The sequence below is a fragment of the Rhinolophus hipposideros genome, assembly GCF_964194185.1.
Source record: "Rhinolophus hipposideros genome assembly, chromosome: 19".
Classification (NCBI taxonomy): domain Eukaryota; kingdom Metazoa; phylum Chordata; class Mammalia; order Chiroptera; family Rhinolophidae; genus Rhinolophus; species Rhinolophus hipposideros.
In genome coordinates, this window is record NC_138065.1 from 15,486,549 (window position 1) to 15,506,498 (window position 19,950).

At 38.2% G+C, this 19,950-nt stretch overlaps 1 protein-coding gene across 10 annotated transcripts in view; it reads right to left on the bottom strand.

Annotated features, from left to right (window-relative positions):
- Nucleotides 1–19,950, bottom strand: part of NTNG1 (netrin G1) — a 306,932-nt gene that overhangs the window by 134,693 nt on the left and 152,289 nt on the right. For all 10 annotated transcript variants that reach the window (XM_081025814.1, XM_081025816.1, XM_081025818.1 and 7 more), the window contains one exon: nt 4,751–5,391. In XM_081025814.1, the coding sequence (XP_080881940.1) occupies nt 4,751–5,391 (641 nt within the window). The remainder of the gene's footprint in view (nt 1–4,750; nt 5,392–19,950) is intronic.

Sequence of the window (19,950 nt, forward strand, 5' to 3'; positions counted from 1 at the left end):
TTGTTTACAATGGCCAAGATGTGGAGGCAGCCTGGGTGTCTGTCAATGGAAGAATGGATAAAGAGGAGGTGGTATATGTATACAATGGAATATTGCTCAGCCATGGAAGGGAATGGGTACTTGCCATCTGCAGCGGCATGGATGGACCTGGGAGGTATTGTGCTGAATGGAGTGTCAGACAGAGAAAGACAGATGCAATGTGATTTTGCTTATATGTGAAATTTAAAGAACAAAATAAACAAAACAGAAACAAACTCATAGATACAGAGAACATACTATGGTTGCCAGATTTTGGGGTGTGTGTAGGGGGGGTGAGGCAAAAGGGAGTGAATTAAGAAGTACATACTGGTTTTTACACAGTAATCCTGGGGATGTAGGGTATAGCATAAGGAATATAGTCAATAATATTGTAATAACTGTGTATAATGTCAGATGGGTACTAGATATGTTGGGATGATAGATGGGAGGAGGTGGGGGCAGGGTGAAAAAGGTGAAGGGATTAAGAAGTACAAACTGATAGTTACAAAATAATCGTGGGATGTAAAGTAAAGCACAGGGAATATAGTCAGTAATGTGGTAATAACTATGTGTAGTGTCAGGTGGGTACTAGAGTAGTCAGTGGGATCATTTTTTACATTATACAAATGTCTAACCACTGTGCTGTACACCTGAAATTAACACAAAATAATATTGAATGTCAACTGCAATTGAAAAACTTAAAAAGCAGGGAAAAGGTGAAGGGGAATAAGAGGTCAAATTTCCAGATATGAAACAAATAAGTCATGGGGATGTAATGTACAGCATACGGAATATAGTTAATAATGTGACAGCATGCTACAGTGTCAGATGGTTCCTGGACTTATGGTGATCACTTCTTGAGGTATATATATGTTGAATAACTATGGTGCACACCTGAAACTAATATAATATTGCATGTTAGCTATATTTTAACAGAAATGTTAAAAATAATAAAAACTTTCTATGTATAATTGACAAAACATGTTGGACATTATATTTAACAGCTCATGTGTTTAACTCCCTGTCAGTACAGAGAGATGTTCAGAACACACATCTACTCTTCATTTCTCCTCTCACCTCTCACTTGGGTAGATTGTATTTATGCATTAGACGACCTTTTTGGCCATTAGAACCATCTTGCTTCGGCAGTTAATTAACACAAGTACCATAATTTAATATAGTTAATGCTACTTGATGCCCTTTAATGTACCTTCCATTAGTGATATTATTGTAGTATTACTCTGTAAATTAAAATGAGATCAAGACTAAGAGAGCCACTCTGTAATTAAGGTACTGGCACACTGCACTCATCTGTTATTCACTAGAGAAAATCGCCCTGATTTACTGAAGGAGCACATCCATAAGTCAGAATTAGTCCATGAAGATTATTAGGTTTATTGAACAAGGTAAGTACTAGAGTTGCTGAGATTGCCAACAGCCATGTTTCCTCTTTTTCTTCCATTATCTTAATAAATACACAATGAAAGGGAGTAAATGGAAGCAAAATAAGTATGTAATAAAAGAAGACTACAATTTTTCCCATGAGATTATAGTTTTTGTTACCAGTAAAATAGGTATCAGGTGTGTCACATGCTAAAAAGGACATAAATGCTACATTAGTCTTATGATGATCAAAACATAATTTTTATCCCAAACAGTACTAGCCAATATAAAACTTAAACACCGTGTACACATGTGCACAAGCAGTAGAGAACTGGGGTTTATAGTCAACTCACCAAAGATTCTCCAACTGTTTTTGTTTCATAGCTTAATATTTCAAGAACAAAAATCTTGTATTCTCTGTCCTCTATTCTGTAAATATTTACCCACTTTCCCCAAGTAATTCATGCCTATTCCCACATTATGGTGAGGGTATGGGTGGAGTGACAAGTAGAAAAATATCATATCAGGTATAGACATGTCAAGTGTTGCACTCATCTCATGGATGGAGGAAGGGAAGTTGAAGGCACTGAAGACCTCAGTTATATTTTGGAAAGTTTATATTTATGATATTCTTAAAAAGGAACATGTAGAATTTTCTTTAGAAATCATCAATTAATATTCAATCCTCCTGTAGATGATTTGCTATAGATTATGTATTACTGAATTATACACCTGAAACCTACGTAACTTTACTAACAATTGTCACCCCGATAAACTTTAATTAAAAAAAAAAAAGAAAAAGACAAACTAGACTGTTAACCCTACTGAAATTTTCAAGGGTAAAATGTATATCAGTGTATCAGCTTCCATGCTTGAAAGGCCCGTGAACCAGGTAACAGTTCAACAGTTTCCTTTAGTAGCTCCATCTTCCTTATGTAACTCAGAAGCTGGAGACACGCCGAGCCATCAGGCTTTGCTTCTTTAGTCCCTCCCCTAAGACTAAAAATACCCTGGCCATCTGTTGCCTAGCATGGTACATGCCAACATCAGTTTTGCCCTAAGGAATTTGGACAGAGTTTGGAGGTGACAGAGTGAAACCTTATGGAAGGGGCTCACCTCTAGTGGACCTCTCTGTCTTGCCCAGCTGCTTCCTCACCAGCTTACAGTTGACTGGTGAACAAGAAAAGACAGCGGAGGTGAGTCCCAGGGAAGGGAGAGGGCTCCTCCAAACTCCTCAGAACCACTGAAATGCAGGTGGAGGACAGTAACAGGATGAGTGGTAAGAGAAAAGTCGTAAATCTGGTGGGATTTTACATTTCTAACACGCCAACGAAGAGAAAATACATACGTCTCACCCCAAAAGAGAATGCATAAAAATGCCTGTAGCTTTAAAGTGTATTCACACTCATTTCTTAAATAATAAGAGGAAACAACAATGAATATACGATAAGAGAAAAAGGCCCCAACGATGATTATTTCCCAACCAAAAGCTTTACAAGATTGCCTTCTTTACACATGGAAAAAGGACAGTGTGTGGGGGAAGTTGGGCTAATAAGGACTTTGGCTTAGATTAAGGATTTCTCAAACTGCAAGGAAACTGACCTAGGGGACTCTACTTAACAGTGCAGATCACAGCTTATTAATTTTGACCTTGTTTCTTGTAGATAAACAGAATATTTGTTACTTTGTCATGGAATGCTATGAGTAATAATATCAACATCAATTATTTTTATATATTATAGTTCCCAAGAATAAGATACTGGAAACTGATCATCTTTTGCCAAAATATTCATGAGTATAATGGCTACATTTTATCATAAATAGCAGACTCATGTTCAAGGCAACAGCTTCCTATTGCACTCCCGTGGTCCCTCTCACACCTGAACTGCCCTCTATACTCAGGAAGCCACAAGATCAACAGTGTACCAGTGCATATTTCCCTCTGAAATACTATTTTGCTTTAAAAATATCATTATCATACATCACAAAGACCTTGATTAAAAGTTTTTAAAGAGGCTCTATTGCTAAATATTCTTGATTCTTCCAGGAGGAACATGAAACTAGAACAAAACTGTGAGTCACTGGTGGCTGGCGACCCATGCCTGCTACTTTCCACAGGCATGATTCTGAAACCTTTGCCACCATGTGGAGGTCATGCCTACCACACCATGGTGTGTGCCCACTAAGGCCCTTTCCTTAATAGCAGTGACCTCTTCTTCCTTCTAGGGCACAAATATAATAGCACTATTATCAAAGACAGGTTGAGACAACTCTCTGAAAGGCCAGGGAGTCTCACACTTCACCCGTTTCTGAGGACTGGGCTGCCCTATGGGCTGCTGGCTACCAGTTAATGAATCCTGCTTTATTTGTTTAAATGTTACGATTACTTAATTAGACCTACATCATTTATATACCATTTATATTCTGATCTTCATATATTCTGATTTAAAGTGATGTTGCCATGTTTAGAATGATTATTCTTTGGCTTTGCTTTGTGTTTTTGTCTCTTTTTTTTCCATTTTGGTTCATAGTCCACTCAACTTTAGTTTTTCCAACTCATTATCTCATGCTTCCACTGCCCTCAGTTGGTTATTTTGATAACATACCACACTTAAAAATCTGGTAGCAAATCTCTACTTTGGCAGTCCTGGTTCTTATTACTCAAGTTTTTCATTTAAATATCTTGAAAATTCTTGGAAAATTGCTCAATTTTGTCTCGTATATTATTGAAATCAAAGGTATGCCTGACCATGACCATTAATGTTTAAACTCTGGTCCATCTATAAATGACCCACAAAATGAAGGGAGCTTAACTCAGGTCCATATTTTAAATGGCAGCATATCTTTTAAAAACAGTAACATCCAAAAACCTGAAAAGCACTGCTTGCCCCATTTTAACAAATGCATTATGTTTCCTAAATACTGTTGGTGCTAATGTAATCAATTTAAAGAAATATAACTTTCATTTCCAGAACTTTCTTTGGTGCAATATAACAAAACATAAACACAGAGCTGTAGCTTGTTGAAACCTTCTCTTATACTTGACAACAACAGAAATATGTAGTTCTTGTTTTTCAGTGCCTTTTCTAAGATGTTTCTTTCCCCCTTTTGTTTAAATTCTAAGAAATTCTGCCAGGTTGCGGTTTAGTGACAGCACGTCTGGGATCACAAATTACTGCTGAGTAAGAAGGGTCTCAAATGCCTGAGAACCTACCTCTAGGCTGGAGTTCCTGAGAAAATGTTGCAGCAGAAAGTGACAAATGTCATTGCACAGCAGCTTGACTGATACACTGGCATTTTCTTTGAACACACCCATTCTCATTCAAGTCAGACAGAGAAGTTCTCTTACCTTCCATGCACCTTTATGTCTGAGATCGCATAAAAGTAGCGTGCCAAGTGTAGCTCATCTACAAATATTTCGCCGACAGCTGGTCTCAAAAGCCTTATCCTCAGGTCTGTGACTGTAAAGAAATCTCTGAGTTTCTTGGTGGTATCCAGCTGTCCATAGAGGGAAGCCATATTGCGTAGCCATGGTCCAGCAAAAAATGCGAACCTGTCTTTGATTTCAAAGTGGATTATCTTGCTATTTGTCATATACCCCGTGGAGTATTCTTCGGTGCAAATGATTTCTAAGACCGTATGCTGTGATAAATCCTTCACGGATTTAGGGTCCATGTGAAAAGCATCCAAGCAGTCTGTGGCATAATACTGATAGGGCTGCCATGTTCGTCCATAATCGAGAGATTTTTCCAGGATCATTTGGTCTGGACGCCCCGATTCAAAGGTGATAACTATGTTGTCTGTGAGCTCAATGGTTTTGCTCCAAGACAGAGTGATGTTAACCTGAAGAGGCTTGGGATAGTCTTTCCAAGTAGCAGACTGCCAAAATGTGGAGGGATGTCTTCCTTCAAAATCAAACATCAGCTCAGGGGGATGTGCCAACTCAGGGGTACTTGCATCACACTCATTATTGCACATGTAGGGGTTACCCTGTGGAAGAAGAACAAAAGAGGGTCCATCAAGACATGGGTTTGACACAAGTCTTGCCATATTGCTGTTGCTGAGTCAGAGGGTAGGAAAGAAAGGAAATAAAAACTGTTTGCAGTAATCATTTTTATTTGTCCTAACTGCATTCTTCTAGTGAAAAAAAAAATTAAAAAGAAGCAATATGGCAATTTTCTTGCCTTGTTTCCTTCCATGGGCTTTAAGAAATGAACACAGTTCATTTATCCCTATAATGTGGTCCCGGAAGCACAAAGGAGACACTGAGCAACTAACATCTCAATACCTTGGCATCTCTTAGAAAGATGCTTTAGAAAAAGTAAGGGAATTCCTCCCTGCCTCAAGGACGTTCCTCAAGAACGCAGTTCTTTAAAAAGTCATTTTTCAAGCAGAGCTTTAGAATTAGCAATGAACCGTAGGTACCTGTGTCCTGTTTGGGAAACAATACCCCAATGCAACATTCAGCTTCTTTCTGGTTTACTTCAAATCCATCACACTTAACTGGGTCCCTGCTTCATAAAGCCTGCTTTTAAAACATTTACTTTGTCCACCACAAATCATTAAAATGTGGTATACTACAGGCTCTGGGGCTTGGTCCAAACATCTGCCATCCCATTAGCTAGAGGCAAGAGGACTGCTTAGGAAAGACTTGGAGCGGGTGTGTACTATAACTTAGCAGAACAGGAAAATCCAGTACTACATTAGAAGGGTGTTGCAAAGAGCTGTGGGCACTTGATGTGTCCCTCTGTGCCAGCCCACAGTCAGCTCTCTATGGATGTTGGTCATTATTGTTATTTTCCCTCTCACAAAGCCTACTTCCCTTCACAGTCCATTCAAACAAGAAACTAGAAAGCAGTCTTCTTGTCAGATCACAAGTGATAACACCATTTATACTACACTAAGTGGCTGCCCTCCATTTTCATCAGTAGATTCTATGGCAAACAACTTGCTCCCTAATTTTTGTTTACTTTTTGTTTAAGAAAACAAATGTGGTCATTCGGAGTCAACTATTCATGTATTTCTCTCTGATCCTGTAGTGGATAATTGAAAGCATGGATAGGTGAAAGGATAGATCCTCTGACAATGTCTTTAGGCTTTTTCTTTTAACTATAATTTGATTTTTTTTTCCTTTTTCATGAACTGAGAGTTTTTCATCATACCTACAGGACGCATGAGCTGGGTCTCAAATAATGAATTTACACTTTAGACATCGATGCTCAGTTACCGGCTGACTCCTGTGAAATGTAAGATGAACATTGGAGAATTGCTTTGGCTTCCCTAGAGACCACTTTCTCTTACCTAGTCAGCTAATACTTTCACTCTCTCTTTCCCATTAATGCAACTGAATCCTGGAGCTGGCAACAGGTTTGGGAGACTCAAGTATAACTGAGATGGGGCAGGAGAAAGAAGAGAAGGTACATTATTTGAGGAACAGAACTGTTTCAAAAATACATTCAAGGCATCAGTGATAATAGAAATGTTTCTGTATTTCTGTCTCGAATTTCAATTCCCTATTCCTGATCCCAGAGTTTGTGGTACTATTTATAGTATCCCCTTCAAAACGCACCAAGAGGGTAAAATAAGTTTCTGTTCCAGGTGGAATAAATCACCAAATTTATTATTATTTAAACTCTTTTACGCATACCAGAGAGCCAAATGCAAAGCTCTGCAAACAGGCAAGGGCTTTTTACGGAGGGCTATAAATATTGTGGAATCTGACAGGATTTATAAATTCTAAATATATGTAAATGCACATTTTACTGGAAGGGGTCAGATTTACACAAATCACACCTTCATTTAAATTTACTGAAAAAATATGGTCCCTTCAAAATCTATCAGGACGTCGCCATCTGCACAATCATTAGCTTGGATGCTAACTCCTTCCTTCTGACAAAAGCATCTTCATTTGAGGTCAAGGGTATCAACTCTGCAGGATACACCAAGTGAGTTATCAGACATTTGTAGTAAGTCGTGTTGAAAGATAGAACTTCTTTGACTTCAGCATATTTGCACAGAGCTTCTCAGATGGGCACAGGGTGCTGAGATAAAGAAAGAGGCACAGCAGGTTGATTCTGGAAATAGGTCAATACTAGCAAACCTGTCTTAGAAAATACACTTAAAGATACCTGTCTAAAATGCATTCATAGGTACATTCAATAAAAGGTGTTGACAATAACCACCGTTTATTTACCACTTATGGGTCAGACACTTTAAGTACAGTATCCCGGTTTATACTTTCCATGCCTACCTTACAGAAGAGGAACCTGAGACATGAAGCAGCATCAGTGACTTGCCCAAGGTCACAAAGCGAAATGAGTAAGAGGCAGAGCCACGATCTGCTTCCCCTGCCCTGCCATGGCCTGTTCAACTTCCAAGTCAGCGGATTCCCTGTAACGCAACCCTGTCTTAGAACAGAGTTGTCTGGTAGAAAAAAAGGGTCTCAGATTAGGTGAGTTTGGGAAACACAGCCTAAGATGTCCTCATCTTTGAGAGGCCTAATGAGCATTATCGTACATCTGAGATGCCATGAAGTGAAGAACCTTCCTTAGCTTCACGCAATACCTCGTTTCAGAAGCTTCTGATCACAGAGCCTCTTTTTGGTATAGCAACCTCTATTTACATAGCACATAGCTAGTGCCCTGTAAAGCATCCTTTGAGATTCTCTGCTTTATATTACTCTTAAAATGGTAAACATGTGGATGCCAAACAGCACTGCACAACCCAAAGCTGTAGTCCTTTAATGAAGACATGCCCACGTCAAGCCCTCAGTGTCAGTGTGTACACCACAGGGCTTCCACCGGGGCTCAGCAGGACAGTCAGCGCAGGAGAAATGCTTACATTTACATCAAGTTGTCAGCCAACACAATGCATGCCGGGACAAGGAGACAATTTCATTGCTTTGCAGGGATCTGGTGCTTTAGGCACCTGAAAAATGAGAGAAAAGCTTCACGCATTCAATAATGATGTATTGATTGCCCACTATATCACTATATTTAAGGCACTTGTCTTGGCTCTCAAGATACAGGAGTAAACAAATTCAAATCCTTGCTTTCAGCAGAGCGTCCATCTTAGTTGGAGGCTATGCACTGAGTAAACAAATATTTAATGTTTCGTGATGTTACATGTTGATAACCGCTATGCAGGAAAATAAAGCCTGTTAAATAAAGGGAAGCATCATGTTGGAGAAGGAATACTAATTGTAATTTTATATTGGGAGGTCCGAGCAAGTCTCTCCTCAACATGTGACATTTGAGCAGATTAAGAACAATTCCCAGTTTTCAGTGGAGATAACCAGAGGTTGACCACAATGACAGTTGTGTCCTTCATCTGTCTGACTCTAGACTTAGTGATAATTTCAGCAGCATAACAACTTACTGAAATTGATGAATAAACAAATCATTTCAAATGAGAATCTATACCAAATGACTGTAAATACCAAAAATAAATAAACAAGTAAATAAAAATCAATTGAACCATTCTTATTTCATAGTACTCATGCTCTTTAGATTAATGATATGATAGCCTTGAACATAACTTACTGAGAGACAATGACATTGAGAGAAAATTAGCAGGGAAAAAAAAAATTTATTCTAGTCCCCTGAGCAGAAACCTTGCATTTTAGGTAACAGAGAAAGGAAAAGAAAAAAGAAAAGCCAAAGAAGCTGAAAATGTTACCATTCTAGAAAGAAAAAGCTGGCAGAGAGACTTTATGCTAAAATATTTAGTGTAACTGTTTCACTTAGGTGTGATCTATAATACTGTTTTTACAGAGAATTACCAATGGAAAACAATTACTGTTAAAGGGATTAGATTAATTAAATTTTCAACTACTTCAGCCCTACCTTAATCCTCTCTAATATCATCAACAATGAAATTTATATAAGAAAAATAACTTCCCCCTACTTGTGAAAACAAAGAATACTTCTTGCTGCTAAATCCAACAGATTCAGGCATTAGCAAGTGTACGTAATTATTTTATAGCCAGCAGGCAGCCTTAAATAGATCTTAATTTAAGTCATACAAGCAACAGATCCTTAACTGATTGTCTCTGGACAAAGTAGAAACACTTATGACTGTGCAGACAACATTTACACCATTAAAAGATGCCTTAATAATTAAACAGATATTGTTGTTAAATATTTTTATGATAATTAGAAGAGGAAGAAGATTGTGATGCTTAATTCCATGTAAAAAATAACATTAATATTTTACCTCTGGGAATACTGAAGTTAGTTATTAATTAGCACTGTAGCCAAAGTGGAATATGCTATTATTCTTCCCTTTCAGGACTTAAGGGATAAATCATATTTGAGATATGCTTTCATTGTTTGTTGATGGAAGTGCCTTTCTTCTAACAAGTGACACGTTGAAAAGAATATCCTTTCCCCTAAGATGTGCTAGACCCTTCAGAGTTAAAAGAAAGAAACTCCTACATAAGCAGTATTAATATAATAATACCTGTGGTTCCTACCATTTGGAACTTGCCCTTCCCATCTTATTGGCAAACTATTGGGAATGACAGTTGGCAATGTAGGGAATTCTAATGGGAGATTTGCTACTGAACTATACGTTCCATGCCAAGCAGGCATGCAGGTACTTCCAAGTGGTTGTGAGAAGCCTTTGGGCTAACACTTACACTGATTGTGCAAAACAGTGAGACGGAGCTACCTCACCCATTTGCATCTGGCGAGTCCCTGCCTGTTTATTGCTAAGTGACAGTAAAAAACAAACAAACAAAGGCAAGCAGAGCAGAAACAGCATTCTGGGATAGCACTCCCAACCTGTTCTCACTGTGACTTTGAAATAGGTATCACGCTGGTTTTGCCAATGCATGGCTTTAAAAGGGTGAAGAAAGTGGTCACACAGTCGTCCGCTCATCTCTCAGAGAGGTGAACCATGAGCACCACGCTTTAACTGCTAGGATGGGCTCTCATCTTGAGGAGGTGGCTTCCTTTTCGTTTCTTTCATTACAGCTCATTGGGAGCCAGGCAAGGACAGTTTCTGGGAGGCTGGTGATTGGCCCCTTTCTATCAGAGGTGTAACTTTTGGTGGACGGCACCCTAGTCCCAGTCCCTTCATGGTCACTCCTGCTTTCCCTGAGTTCTCTCTGCTCCTGGATTCTTGTTCAGCTATTACCTGGGAAAGAACCCTCCTTTACGATTTTTCTGAAGACACTCTGATGACTCTGAGTCTGAAAGCTAATGTCTGTTGGTCACGTTGAGGAGCTCCCTTCAGGTCTTAGAGCTTTGTCACAGGCTGTCGTGTGGGAGACCCTGCTCGCTCTGCCATTTGTCGTGCGAGGCGGCCTGAGGGGTCTCTGGTTCTGCTCCCCACATAAGAACGCAGGATAGGGTGAGGCCCAAAAGGAACACCCACGGAGCCATAGGTAGGGGAGTCATACCACTGTAGTCTCACTGGAGGCTGGATTCACACGACCTGCAACCTGCTGTCCGCTTCTCTGCCTGCCAACCGACCGATTGACTCTCTCGACTCTCGACTTGACACCCCAGCACAGCTGCGGCAGTTATATCAATGGCTAATTGGCTCACTGGTTACAGCGAATGGCTAATTAGCCACAGCTGACGGCCATCTACTACCTGAGCCAGCACCTTTCCACGTGAGGCCAAGAGCCTGGAGACTGCTCTCTGGGACTCTGTCCCCACATTGGCATTAGGGAGAACAGGAAGAAATCAGAACCAGAGGTTAAATCCAATCCAAGATGGTGGACATCTGTTCTGAAATCTGCAAGATAAGTGTCAGCACCATGCATACTGACAGGCCTTGATGACCACAGCTATGGGGATAAACTCTGTATGGCCTCAGACAGGTACAGACCACAAGGCAACATATTTTTTGGACATAAAATGTAGCAATCTCTACAAATGGCCATGTGATCTCATTTGTAACCTGCCCTGTTAACTGGCATGTTGGGTCCCAATGTGGGGTATACACATGGTAACAATATAGCCTGAATATTATGGGACTGTCCCAACTTTAGATATTCTGAAAGTGCTGTGACATAAGTACCTATGTATTTGTCAGAGCAGGAGTTCCAAATTTCAGTTTGGGAAACAGGGCCACTCTAAGAATAACAGGATAAAGAGTTTTGTTTTTGAACTCCAAAGTTAAAAACTGCTCCATTTTCTAACAAAACCCCTTGCTCATCACAAAGATTTCTCCTTGGCATAAACACAGGCTTAAAGGCCTGATTGAAGCTGTTGCTTGTTTCAATCTGCTCCCTGACAATACTAACACCGTGTGAACTTTTCTACTCAGGAATAAAGGCAGGAGGGCTTAACCTTTCTACAATGGGAATACTAGAAGCCATATCACAGATTATAGGCCATAATAGACACCTGTGTAAATCCCCACAGAGGATTATGGTTAAGATTTTCAAACGGATGAAGGCAGCAGAGGTCAAGAAGCCCGACCAAGTTTCTAAACAGGAGCCAAATACATTCTCAAGCCACAAGCCACAAATGCAATCTAAATATATACTTTGCATATACCGAAGAAGCAATGAATATTAATGAATCAAGTGGGTTTGAAAGTGAATGGCTACAGAAAACACTGTGGTAAGATGACACTATTGTAATTGGTAGGAAAACTGCTTTTTTAAATCTTATTTTATTAAAAAAATATCACTTAAAATCATTGGTACAATATATTCTTATACACAGTCTTGAAACAGATCAGAACACAGACATTTAAATCTTAACAACACAGAGCTGAAATGAGCTGTCTGCATTTTAAAGTTAAAGTAACTTGAAGGAGTTAAAACATCATGAAGGTGAGAATGTTCTGAGTCCTGATACTGTCACATATTGTGAGGTTTGGTCTGAGCATTTTGAATCCTGAGAGTTCTGACTTGATTCTCACAAACGAGTTCCTTCTTCTCTCACATGAGAAAGCAAGTCCAAGACCCACTTGAAGTCCATTTTCTGAAAGCCCCCAGACTTAAGAGAGTATAAGAAAACCAAACCATCCTCTGCTGAAGTGATCACTTCATCATGAGAAGCATGAAGAGAACTTCCTAATGTCACACTTTCCAAAGGGATTGGTTTCTAGTGAGTCTATTCTGATTTCTCATACTCCTTATTCCTTCAAACTCCTCTCTTCCAAATTCACCAGGTGTTGATTGGGTACCCACTATGTTAGAGACATTGTGAAGAACACAGAAATAATGCAACACAGAAAAATGCTTGCAGTTCAGTACTGGAGATCACACGTTTCTCAAATCGGTTACTCACGCCCCTAGAGAGCGTACTGGGTGTTCTTGAGGGTGAATAGTCACCAACAACATTGTGCAACTTCCTGGAGTGTCCATTTCACCCCTGGACACAAAATTAAACATACCTTTATATTTTTAAAAAAGACATTTTATGAAGCAAAATGCAAAAGGAATATGCAAGCATTTTTTGGGAAAAAAACTACAAAGACATTTCATGCTTGGGGCAGATTTGGAAGTAAGTGTCACAACCCACTGAACAGAGTTCAAAGCAGGAAGAGTCTGGAAGGCTCGGCATGGTGTTAATTTATTCCATTCCACCACCCTTCCCATATATAATGTACTTCACACAAACCTGGATAGCTTTACCAAGACTGAGCATTGTGAGTTAAACCATCCCAGCAGCAAATTCAGCCTGAAAATATCTGCTGCACTCCACCACTATGGCAATCTGGGTGGCATTATCCACACACTAAAATCTCCATATTAAAAAAAAAAAAAAGTGAACTTGTCATCCTCCTTCCACTGAGTTGTAATATATACTATGTATTGCTGTAGTATGTAAACTTTACTGTACATAGGAAATACATGGTGAGTCCAACACCACACATAGGAATTCTGGTTAAATAGATTGGGTTGGACCGAGGCACCCAATTTAACAAGTACCCTAGTTGATTCTGCCGCAGACACCCTCTAGACCACACCAGTGGTCTAGATAAACACCGGTGTATTGCTTCTTGAGAACCAAGGCTCTGGGTTAGATCTGTCTAGGTTTGAATCTCAGCTCTACTCCATAGCTATTATGTAACTTTGGACAAGCTACTTTTGATTTCTTCTTCTTTAAATTCAATATAATAATCTGTATTTCATGGTGTTAATTTGAGATAAAATTACAGAACGCAGGTGAGGTGTTTAGCATCTCCTAGACATGCAGTGAGTGCACAATAATTAGTAGTTAGCATTGAACATGCCCTCCTACTATGTTTCTTGACTCTGAGAATGACAACTTCTTCCATTTCCCAAGCAGGAAACTTGGGGATCATGTCATATTCTTTCTTTTTCCTCAGTCTCTTTAGCAACAGAGCTCTCTAGAGGCAACCCATCACCACAGCTTCGTTCTCACCACCAATGCTTTCTTTGGTTTTTTAAATACTAAAGAGTTTTCTCCTGAATTACTATAATAGCCTCTTAAATGATCTCTCTCCATATTATATTGTCCTCTTACAGTCTATTCTCTACATAGCTCTGCTAGTGATCTTTCTAAAATCCACTAACTGTATCATGCCTCCTGTTGAAGCTCTTTAAGGGATTTTTCATTACCTTCAGGAGTAGAGTTCAAATTACTTACTGTATTCCTTACCATGGTTTGTAAGATCCTTCAAGATCTGACCTCTGTAGCTTTTATTTTATTTCTTTTTTACTCACTCATGGTCATACTTCATAAGTCAAGCAAACCAACCTATGAGTGCACACACACACACACACACACGCACACCACACAGTAGACCATATATATTATCATGCAACTCATTATATTAAATTCCAATTGTTTATTTTATGTCTCTTCCACTAGAGTTCTGTGAGAAGAATTGGTACATAATAAGGGTGTAACAAAATTTTATGAATATAAATAAAGGAAAGCAGAAAGATAGGAAGGCAGGGAGGAACAGGATAACTTAAGGAGATTGGAAAGTATTGCAGGGATGGGGGGTATTTGCCCACAGGTTGGTGATTGGGAATCACATAGATAACCACGCTTAGAGAACTACTCAGCCCCCTAAGGTGTAGATGGAATTTGTATGATGTCACAAACAGTGTAAAACAAAATAAAACCAAACAAAAAACAAAAAGGCCAACTCCAAGTGCAGAGTGGCTGTGTGTGTGATTGATATAGTTACTGGGACTTTTGGTGAGGTTGGAGGACGAAGACAAATGGCATGAGCTGCAATTATGTCCCAGTCCTTTCCTGGAGTTCATTTTGTCTTCGTTTTTCTCCATCACTCACAGCAGTATTTCTCCTAGTGGCTTTAGAACTGAAGATCTCTTTTCCTCACCTCATCTTGCCTTACTTATCCTAACCGAAGCATCCCTGTGAAATTACAGGAATCACTGAATGCTAAGAATTTGATTTTGTTCTTGGATAATTATGAAGAACTAAATAAAACCGAGGGAAGAAGCAGTGAGTGAGGGAGTGGTTGAAATTTTACATGCCCAGGCATGGAAGTGTCTCCGTCATGCAAATCCTTGAAAACAATGTAAGCTGTGATCAAGTGGAAATGGGTGGAGAACAAGGAAGCAGACATATTTTGCCGGAAAAGGAAGTGGTCTTTCTTTATTGTGCTGCAGCTTAAATGGCTCTCTGATTACAGGGATCCTGAAAATTCTACCTGGGTCCAGAGGTTGATTCATTAGGAAGCTAATGAAATTTACACCTCAGAGCTGCTCAATTACACAGACAGCATCTCAGGCTTTGTCCCTAAGTGTGTACTTATAGTTTTACATCTCTCTCTCTCTCTCTGTCTCTCTCTCTTTCTCTCTCTCTCTCTCTCAAGATTTTATTGGGGGAGGGGAACAGGACTTTATTGGAGAACAGTGTGCACTTCCAGGACTTTCTCCAAGTCAAGGTTTGTAAAAAAGGGCCTCCAAAATGGTATCGGCTCTAGGCTCATAAAATCCAGTCCACACTGTCTGGGATGTAGGTAGTATATTCCAGGGCCTATTGAACGAAAATAAGTTTTCTCTCTTCCTTTCTAGTCCTTCATTTCAATTAATTTCACTCCCTTTTTCCCCCTAAGGTGTTCCATCTCAGCATTACCACCTGAAATACATTTTCTCTAAATCCAATTTTCTTGCTCAAATTCATACCTGAGATATAGCTATATCTAATATTGACAGAATCTACCAATATTTATTATATTTATAATTTGCCAATATTTCATTAAAATGCAAACTATTTTTATTCAGATCAACAGACACATAATTATCTTGGCATATTACTAACAACAAATATAATCTTCATTTATTTGTAAGGCTGGAGTGGCTGTTAGTCTACCAGAGCTACCGTCAGGAACTAAAGTAAATTAAGTAACAGAAATATTAAGCAGCTATCATGTGCCAAGCATTATGTTACATGTTATAGATTAATTTCTAACAAGCTTGATTCTCCCTTATCAGCTACAATGTAGCAGCAAGACAAAACTGAGAGAGATGTATCATTTTGAAAATAAGAAAATGTATTATAGAGGGCTATTTTGAGTAGGTTATATAGAAATGAATTGTCTAATTTGCAAACAATATGTGCAAAAATTTCTTATTACAGAGGGGGTATAAAAGTTAATAAATCATTATAAATGATTTAGAAGTTGGAGTCTTGGGTTTTCAAAGATATCTCAGGTTTGCATAGGTGAAGAAGACATTCTCTTTTTGGAATGGAGAATGGGTCCATATGAATTCTTTATGCCTCAGAGGTTTTCTCATCTGTGTAATGCAAATAATAATGGTACACTTTTACAGTGCTTTTGTGAGGACTAAATGAGCTAATATGTAAAAAGAGCTTAGCAAGATACCTGGCACATAATAAGACTTCAATAAATGCCAGCAATTACTCTTATTATCACCCCTATCATCACTATCATTGCTATTCTTAACTATGAACTTTTCAACTTATCATCTCATAAAAGCCTCCTTTTCAGGGTCCAGTGTGCCACCAAATAGTTCAACACTCAGTTCTTCAAAGTGAGCTAATCAAATGGAAGTGTGAAAGTGAATCTCTTCATAGAATACATAGAATTAGTCATTCTATTGGAGATCCAAATACAGAAACACCATTCCTATTATTTATGATATAACTGTACAAGTTCCCGGATGCCCTTTGTAAATAAATATAAAAACATCCCCAGATGGCTCTTACTGAACACCATGTCTATCACTCAGTATCAATACTGTTATAGTAGCTACAGCCAATCTAGAAAAACACATAATCCTCCCACCTTGCCAGCCAACTCAGAATACAGTGTATGTAAAAGCAACCCAGATGGGAAGAGATCAAACCTGAGACTGAATCCACACTCTTGAATTTATGAGCAAAATCAGTTTGGAGAAATTATCTAACATTTTGAGCCTCTGTTTACTCAAGTATACAACAGAGACTATATATATCTCACTCCCAGGTGAAGATTAAAGTAGCTAATCCATTAATAAAAAACAAACAAACAAACAAACAAACAAACAAAAAACCCACTTAACATAGAAACTGAAATATAGTTGGCAATATAGATTCATTTTCTTCTACCTCTAATTCCCTTTTACTTTTAACAGTTCACATCCATGTTTTCCAATATGGTAGCCACAAGCCACCATATTGTAGCCACAAGCCATTGTAGTAACTACAATGTACGAGTAGTTATTAAGCACTTGAAATGTAGTGGGTCCAAAATGAGTGTGATGTAAGTACAAATTACACACTGGATTTCAAAGACTTAGTACAAAAAGAAAAGGATGTAAAATACCTCATCAATAACTTTATACTAATCCATGTTCAAATGATAATATTTTGGATATAGTAGATTAGATAACACATTATCATTAAAATTATTTTACCTGTTTCTTTTTATCTTCGTTAAATTTAAGATTACTTATGTGGCTACATTATATTTTCATTGGACAATACTGACTTAAACAGTCAACCAAGTGTGATGAAGGAAACTGTTTGGCAATTGACCTTTCACAGTGGTTCCTGGTATTTCTCACAGCTTAGACTGAAATGACATTTCCCGTCGATGCCAACAGGTCCTTGAGGTCCTTGATGTGTTTGCTTTGGGCAGAAGTCCAGGAAAGGGGATTCCCCCCCACCCCCTCACACACAAAACAGTAATGATAATAATGATAAAGAGTTACATGAGAACAGAAGCCATGGAAAATGTAGCCTGACCAGCTGATAAAAACAAAGCCTAAGATGAAAACTAGAGTGATAAGGAGTCTTTGAAGAATTATTTGAGCCTGTGGTTTTCATGGTTGGGAAGGCCAAGGGGAGGTAAGCCACAAGGACCAAAAAATTCTCCAAAGATTACATCTAAAAGAATATGAACTGGATGGCCACAAATCAAACTGCAATAAGGATGCACTTATGTGCCTCCAGAAAGGTAATTAGAAATCTCTCAACCTCAATATTAAGTTATTCCAGAATTTAGGGGTAAAGGGTGGTGTAACTCTGTTTGGAGTCATGTATTCTGGACCGACTACGTAGGGATTGCTCAACTAACTCCCCTTGGAGAAGAAAGAGCCCATGCATTTGATCATAAAGTAAAAATACCCTTTAGTTAGAGCTGGTTACATCGGCAGCTTACAACCCCTGGTTGAGTTAAAATACAGAGGGTGCCAAAAAAATGTATACACAGTTTAAGAAAGGAAAAGAACTGTATTACAATTTTAATACGCAATATATACCGATAAAAGATGAATACAAGTCATATGTATACATGTTTTTGGCACCCTTGGTATAATACAGGGTGCTCTAGATATTTGAATGTTTGTACAAAGAGAGAAATAAAAATTTAATCTGACCTCCAAGAAAAATGAAAAGGTAATTCATATCCTAGAGATTAAAAACATATATATTCTTTAAAAATGCCAGGAGGAAAAAAGAAAAGTGTGTGTGATCAATAGAGCCAGAGAATTGAGAGAAGGAGTAAGAAAAATCTTTTTGATTTGTCTTGAAATTGGTTGTCAATGACCTTGGAAATACTTGTTACAATAGAGGGTTGAGGCAGAAGCCATTTTACTAGAGAATGGTGGAATAATAAAAAAAAAAAAGAGGGGGGAGAGCAGGGATTCAAAACACTCATCGGAGAAGTCGGAAAATGGGGTAACAGTTTAAATGGGGAAGAGGATCAAGTAACACATTTTTAAGACTGATAAATGTTTGATGATAGAGCAGAAAGAAATATAGTGGAAAAGAATAAACAAAACTCATGAAAGAAGGGTTAAGTGTGGGAATAAGCTGCTAGTGTCTATGTTGTTATTTTGGAAACAAAAATGAATTTCCAATGCAAAAAGCTCTCTTATTTATCGGCTACATCTTTTTAGTTAGTAGCCAGGATACTCCGTGACTAAAATTATTGAATAAACGTCTCCTTTGTTTCTCACCTTCTAATTTCATTAATCTGCCGTGTTAACTCTCACTAACAGGAACCTATATAAGGATTGATTTTAGGCAATTTCAGATCTTCTTCAATATCAGTTCAGGACCATATCAGTGAAAAATCTATTTGTCCTGAATGGATTGCACTGGTCTACTCAAGTGATTTCAGAACTGGGAAGTCAGAAGATATTGAATTTTAAATATTAGATTATTTCATATTGGACTTTGGATCTAATATTAGATATTAAAGTGTAAAATCACATTGTCCTTATTGCTAGCCTTCTTTTTTATCTTGCTGCAGGATCAGTATTGTTTTAGTACAGTATTTGATGGCTCATGAGCCTACAGGGTGAGGGAAAATACTTACACTACTTATTGAATGGACAGCCCAATCTTTACAATAAATGTTGCCAAACTTTAAACACGGTAATTTATTAACATATGATGGCCAAATCATATTTGACTATTGTAGCAAAAGAAATCTCAAACAAAACGAAACAAATATACCAAGCTAACCTAAAGAAGTGATGAATATGTTTGAGTCATTTGTGGTATTGCCTTTAAAAAGAAACATTCTGCCAAGAGAGACTGCCTCTGAGCAGTCTGGTATGTTGACACCATATAAAAGGTAGCAAACAAAAACAAATGGAGAGGATAATTCTGAGGATCCAAGCTTATAAGACCAAAGTGGGTTAACTCAACACTACTTTTCAACTGTACTATTTTGACATATCCTAAGAATAATCAATAGGGAGCAATACTTAAAAAAATTTAAACCAGAAACAACGTGTGCAATTTTGAAGCCTCAAATGAAACACACAAATTTGATTTTTATTGAACTATAAAAAAGGCCCAAATTTCTTCAGGAAAAATACCTTAAATGCATGTATTTAAAACAACAACAATAATAAAAGTTAATATTTATTGTGGACCTATTCTGTGCCAGGATTGTTCTAAGTATTCTCTTTCAAGTACTTTATGTTTATTAAATCATTTGATTCTCAAAACAAATAAGCAAACAAACCAATCCGATGAGCAATATACTGGTATTATTTTATTTTACAGATGAGGAAACTGGGACTGAAGTGACCTGGCAACGTTGCATAATCAGTAATGGCAGAATGTGGATAGAACCAAATCTAAGTTGTGTGTGTGTGTGTGTGTGTGTGTGTGTGTGTGT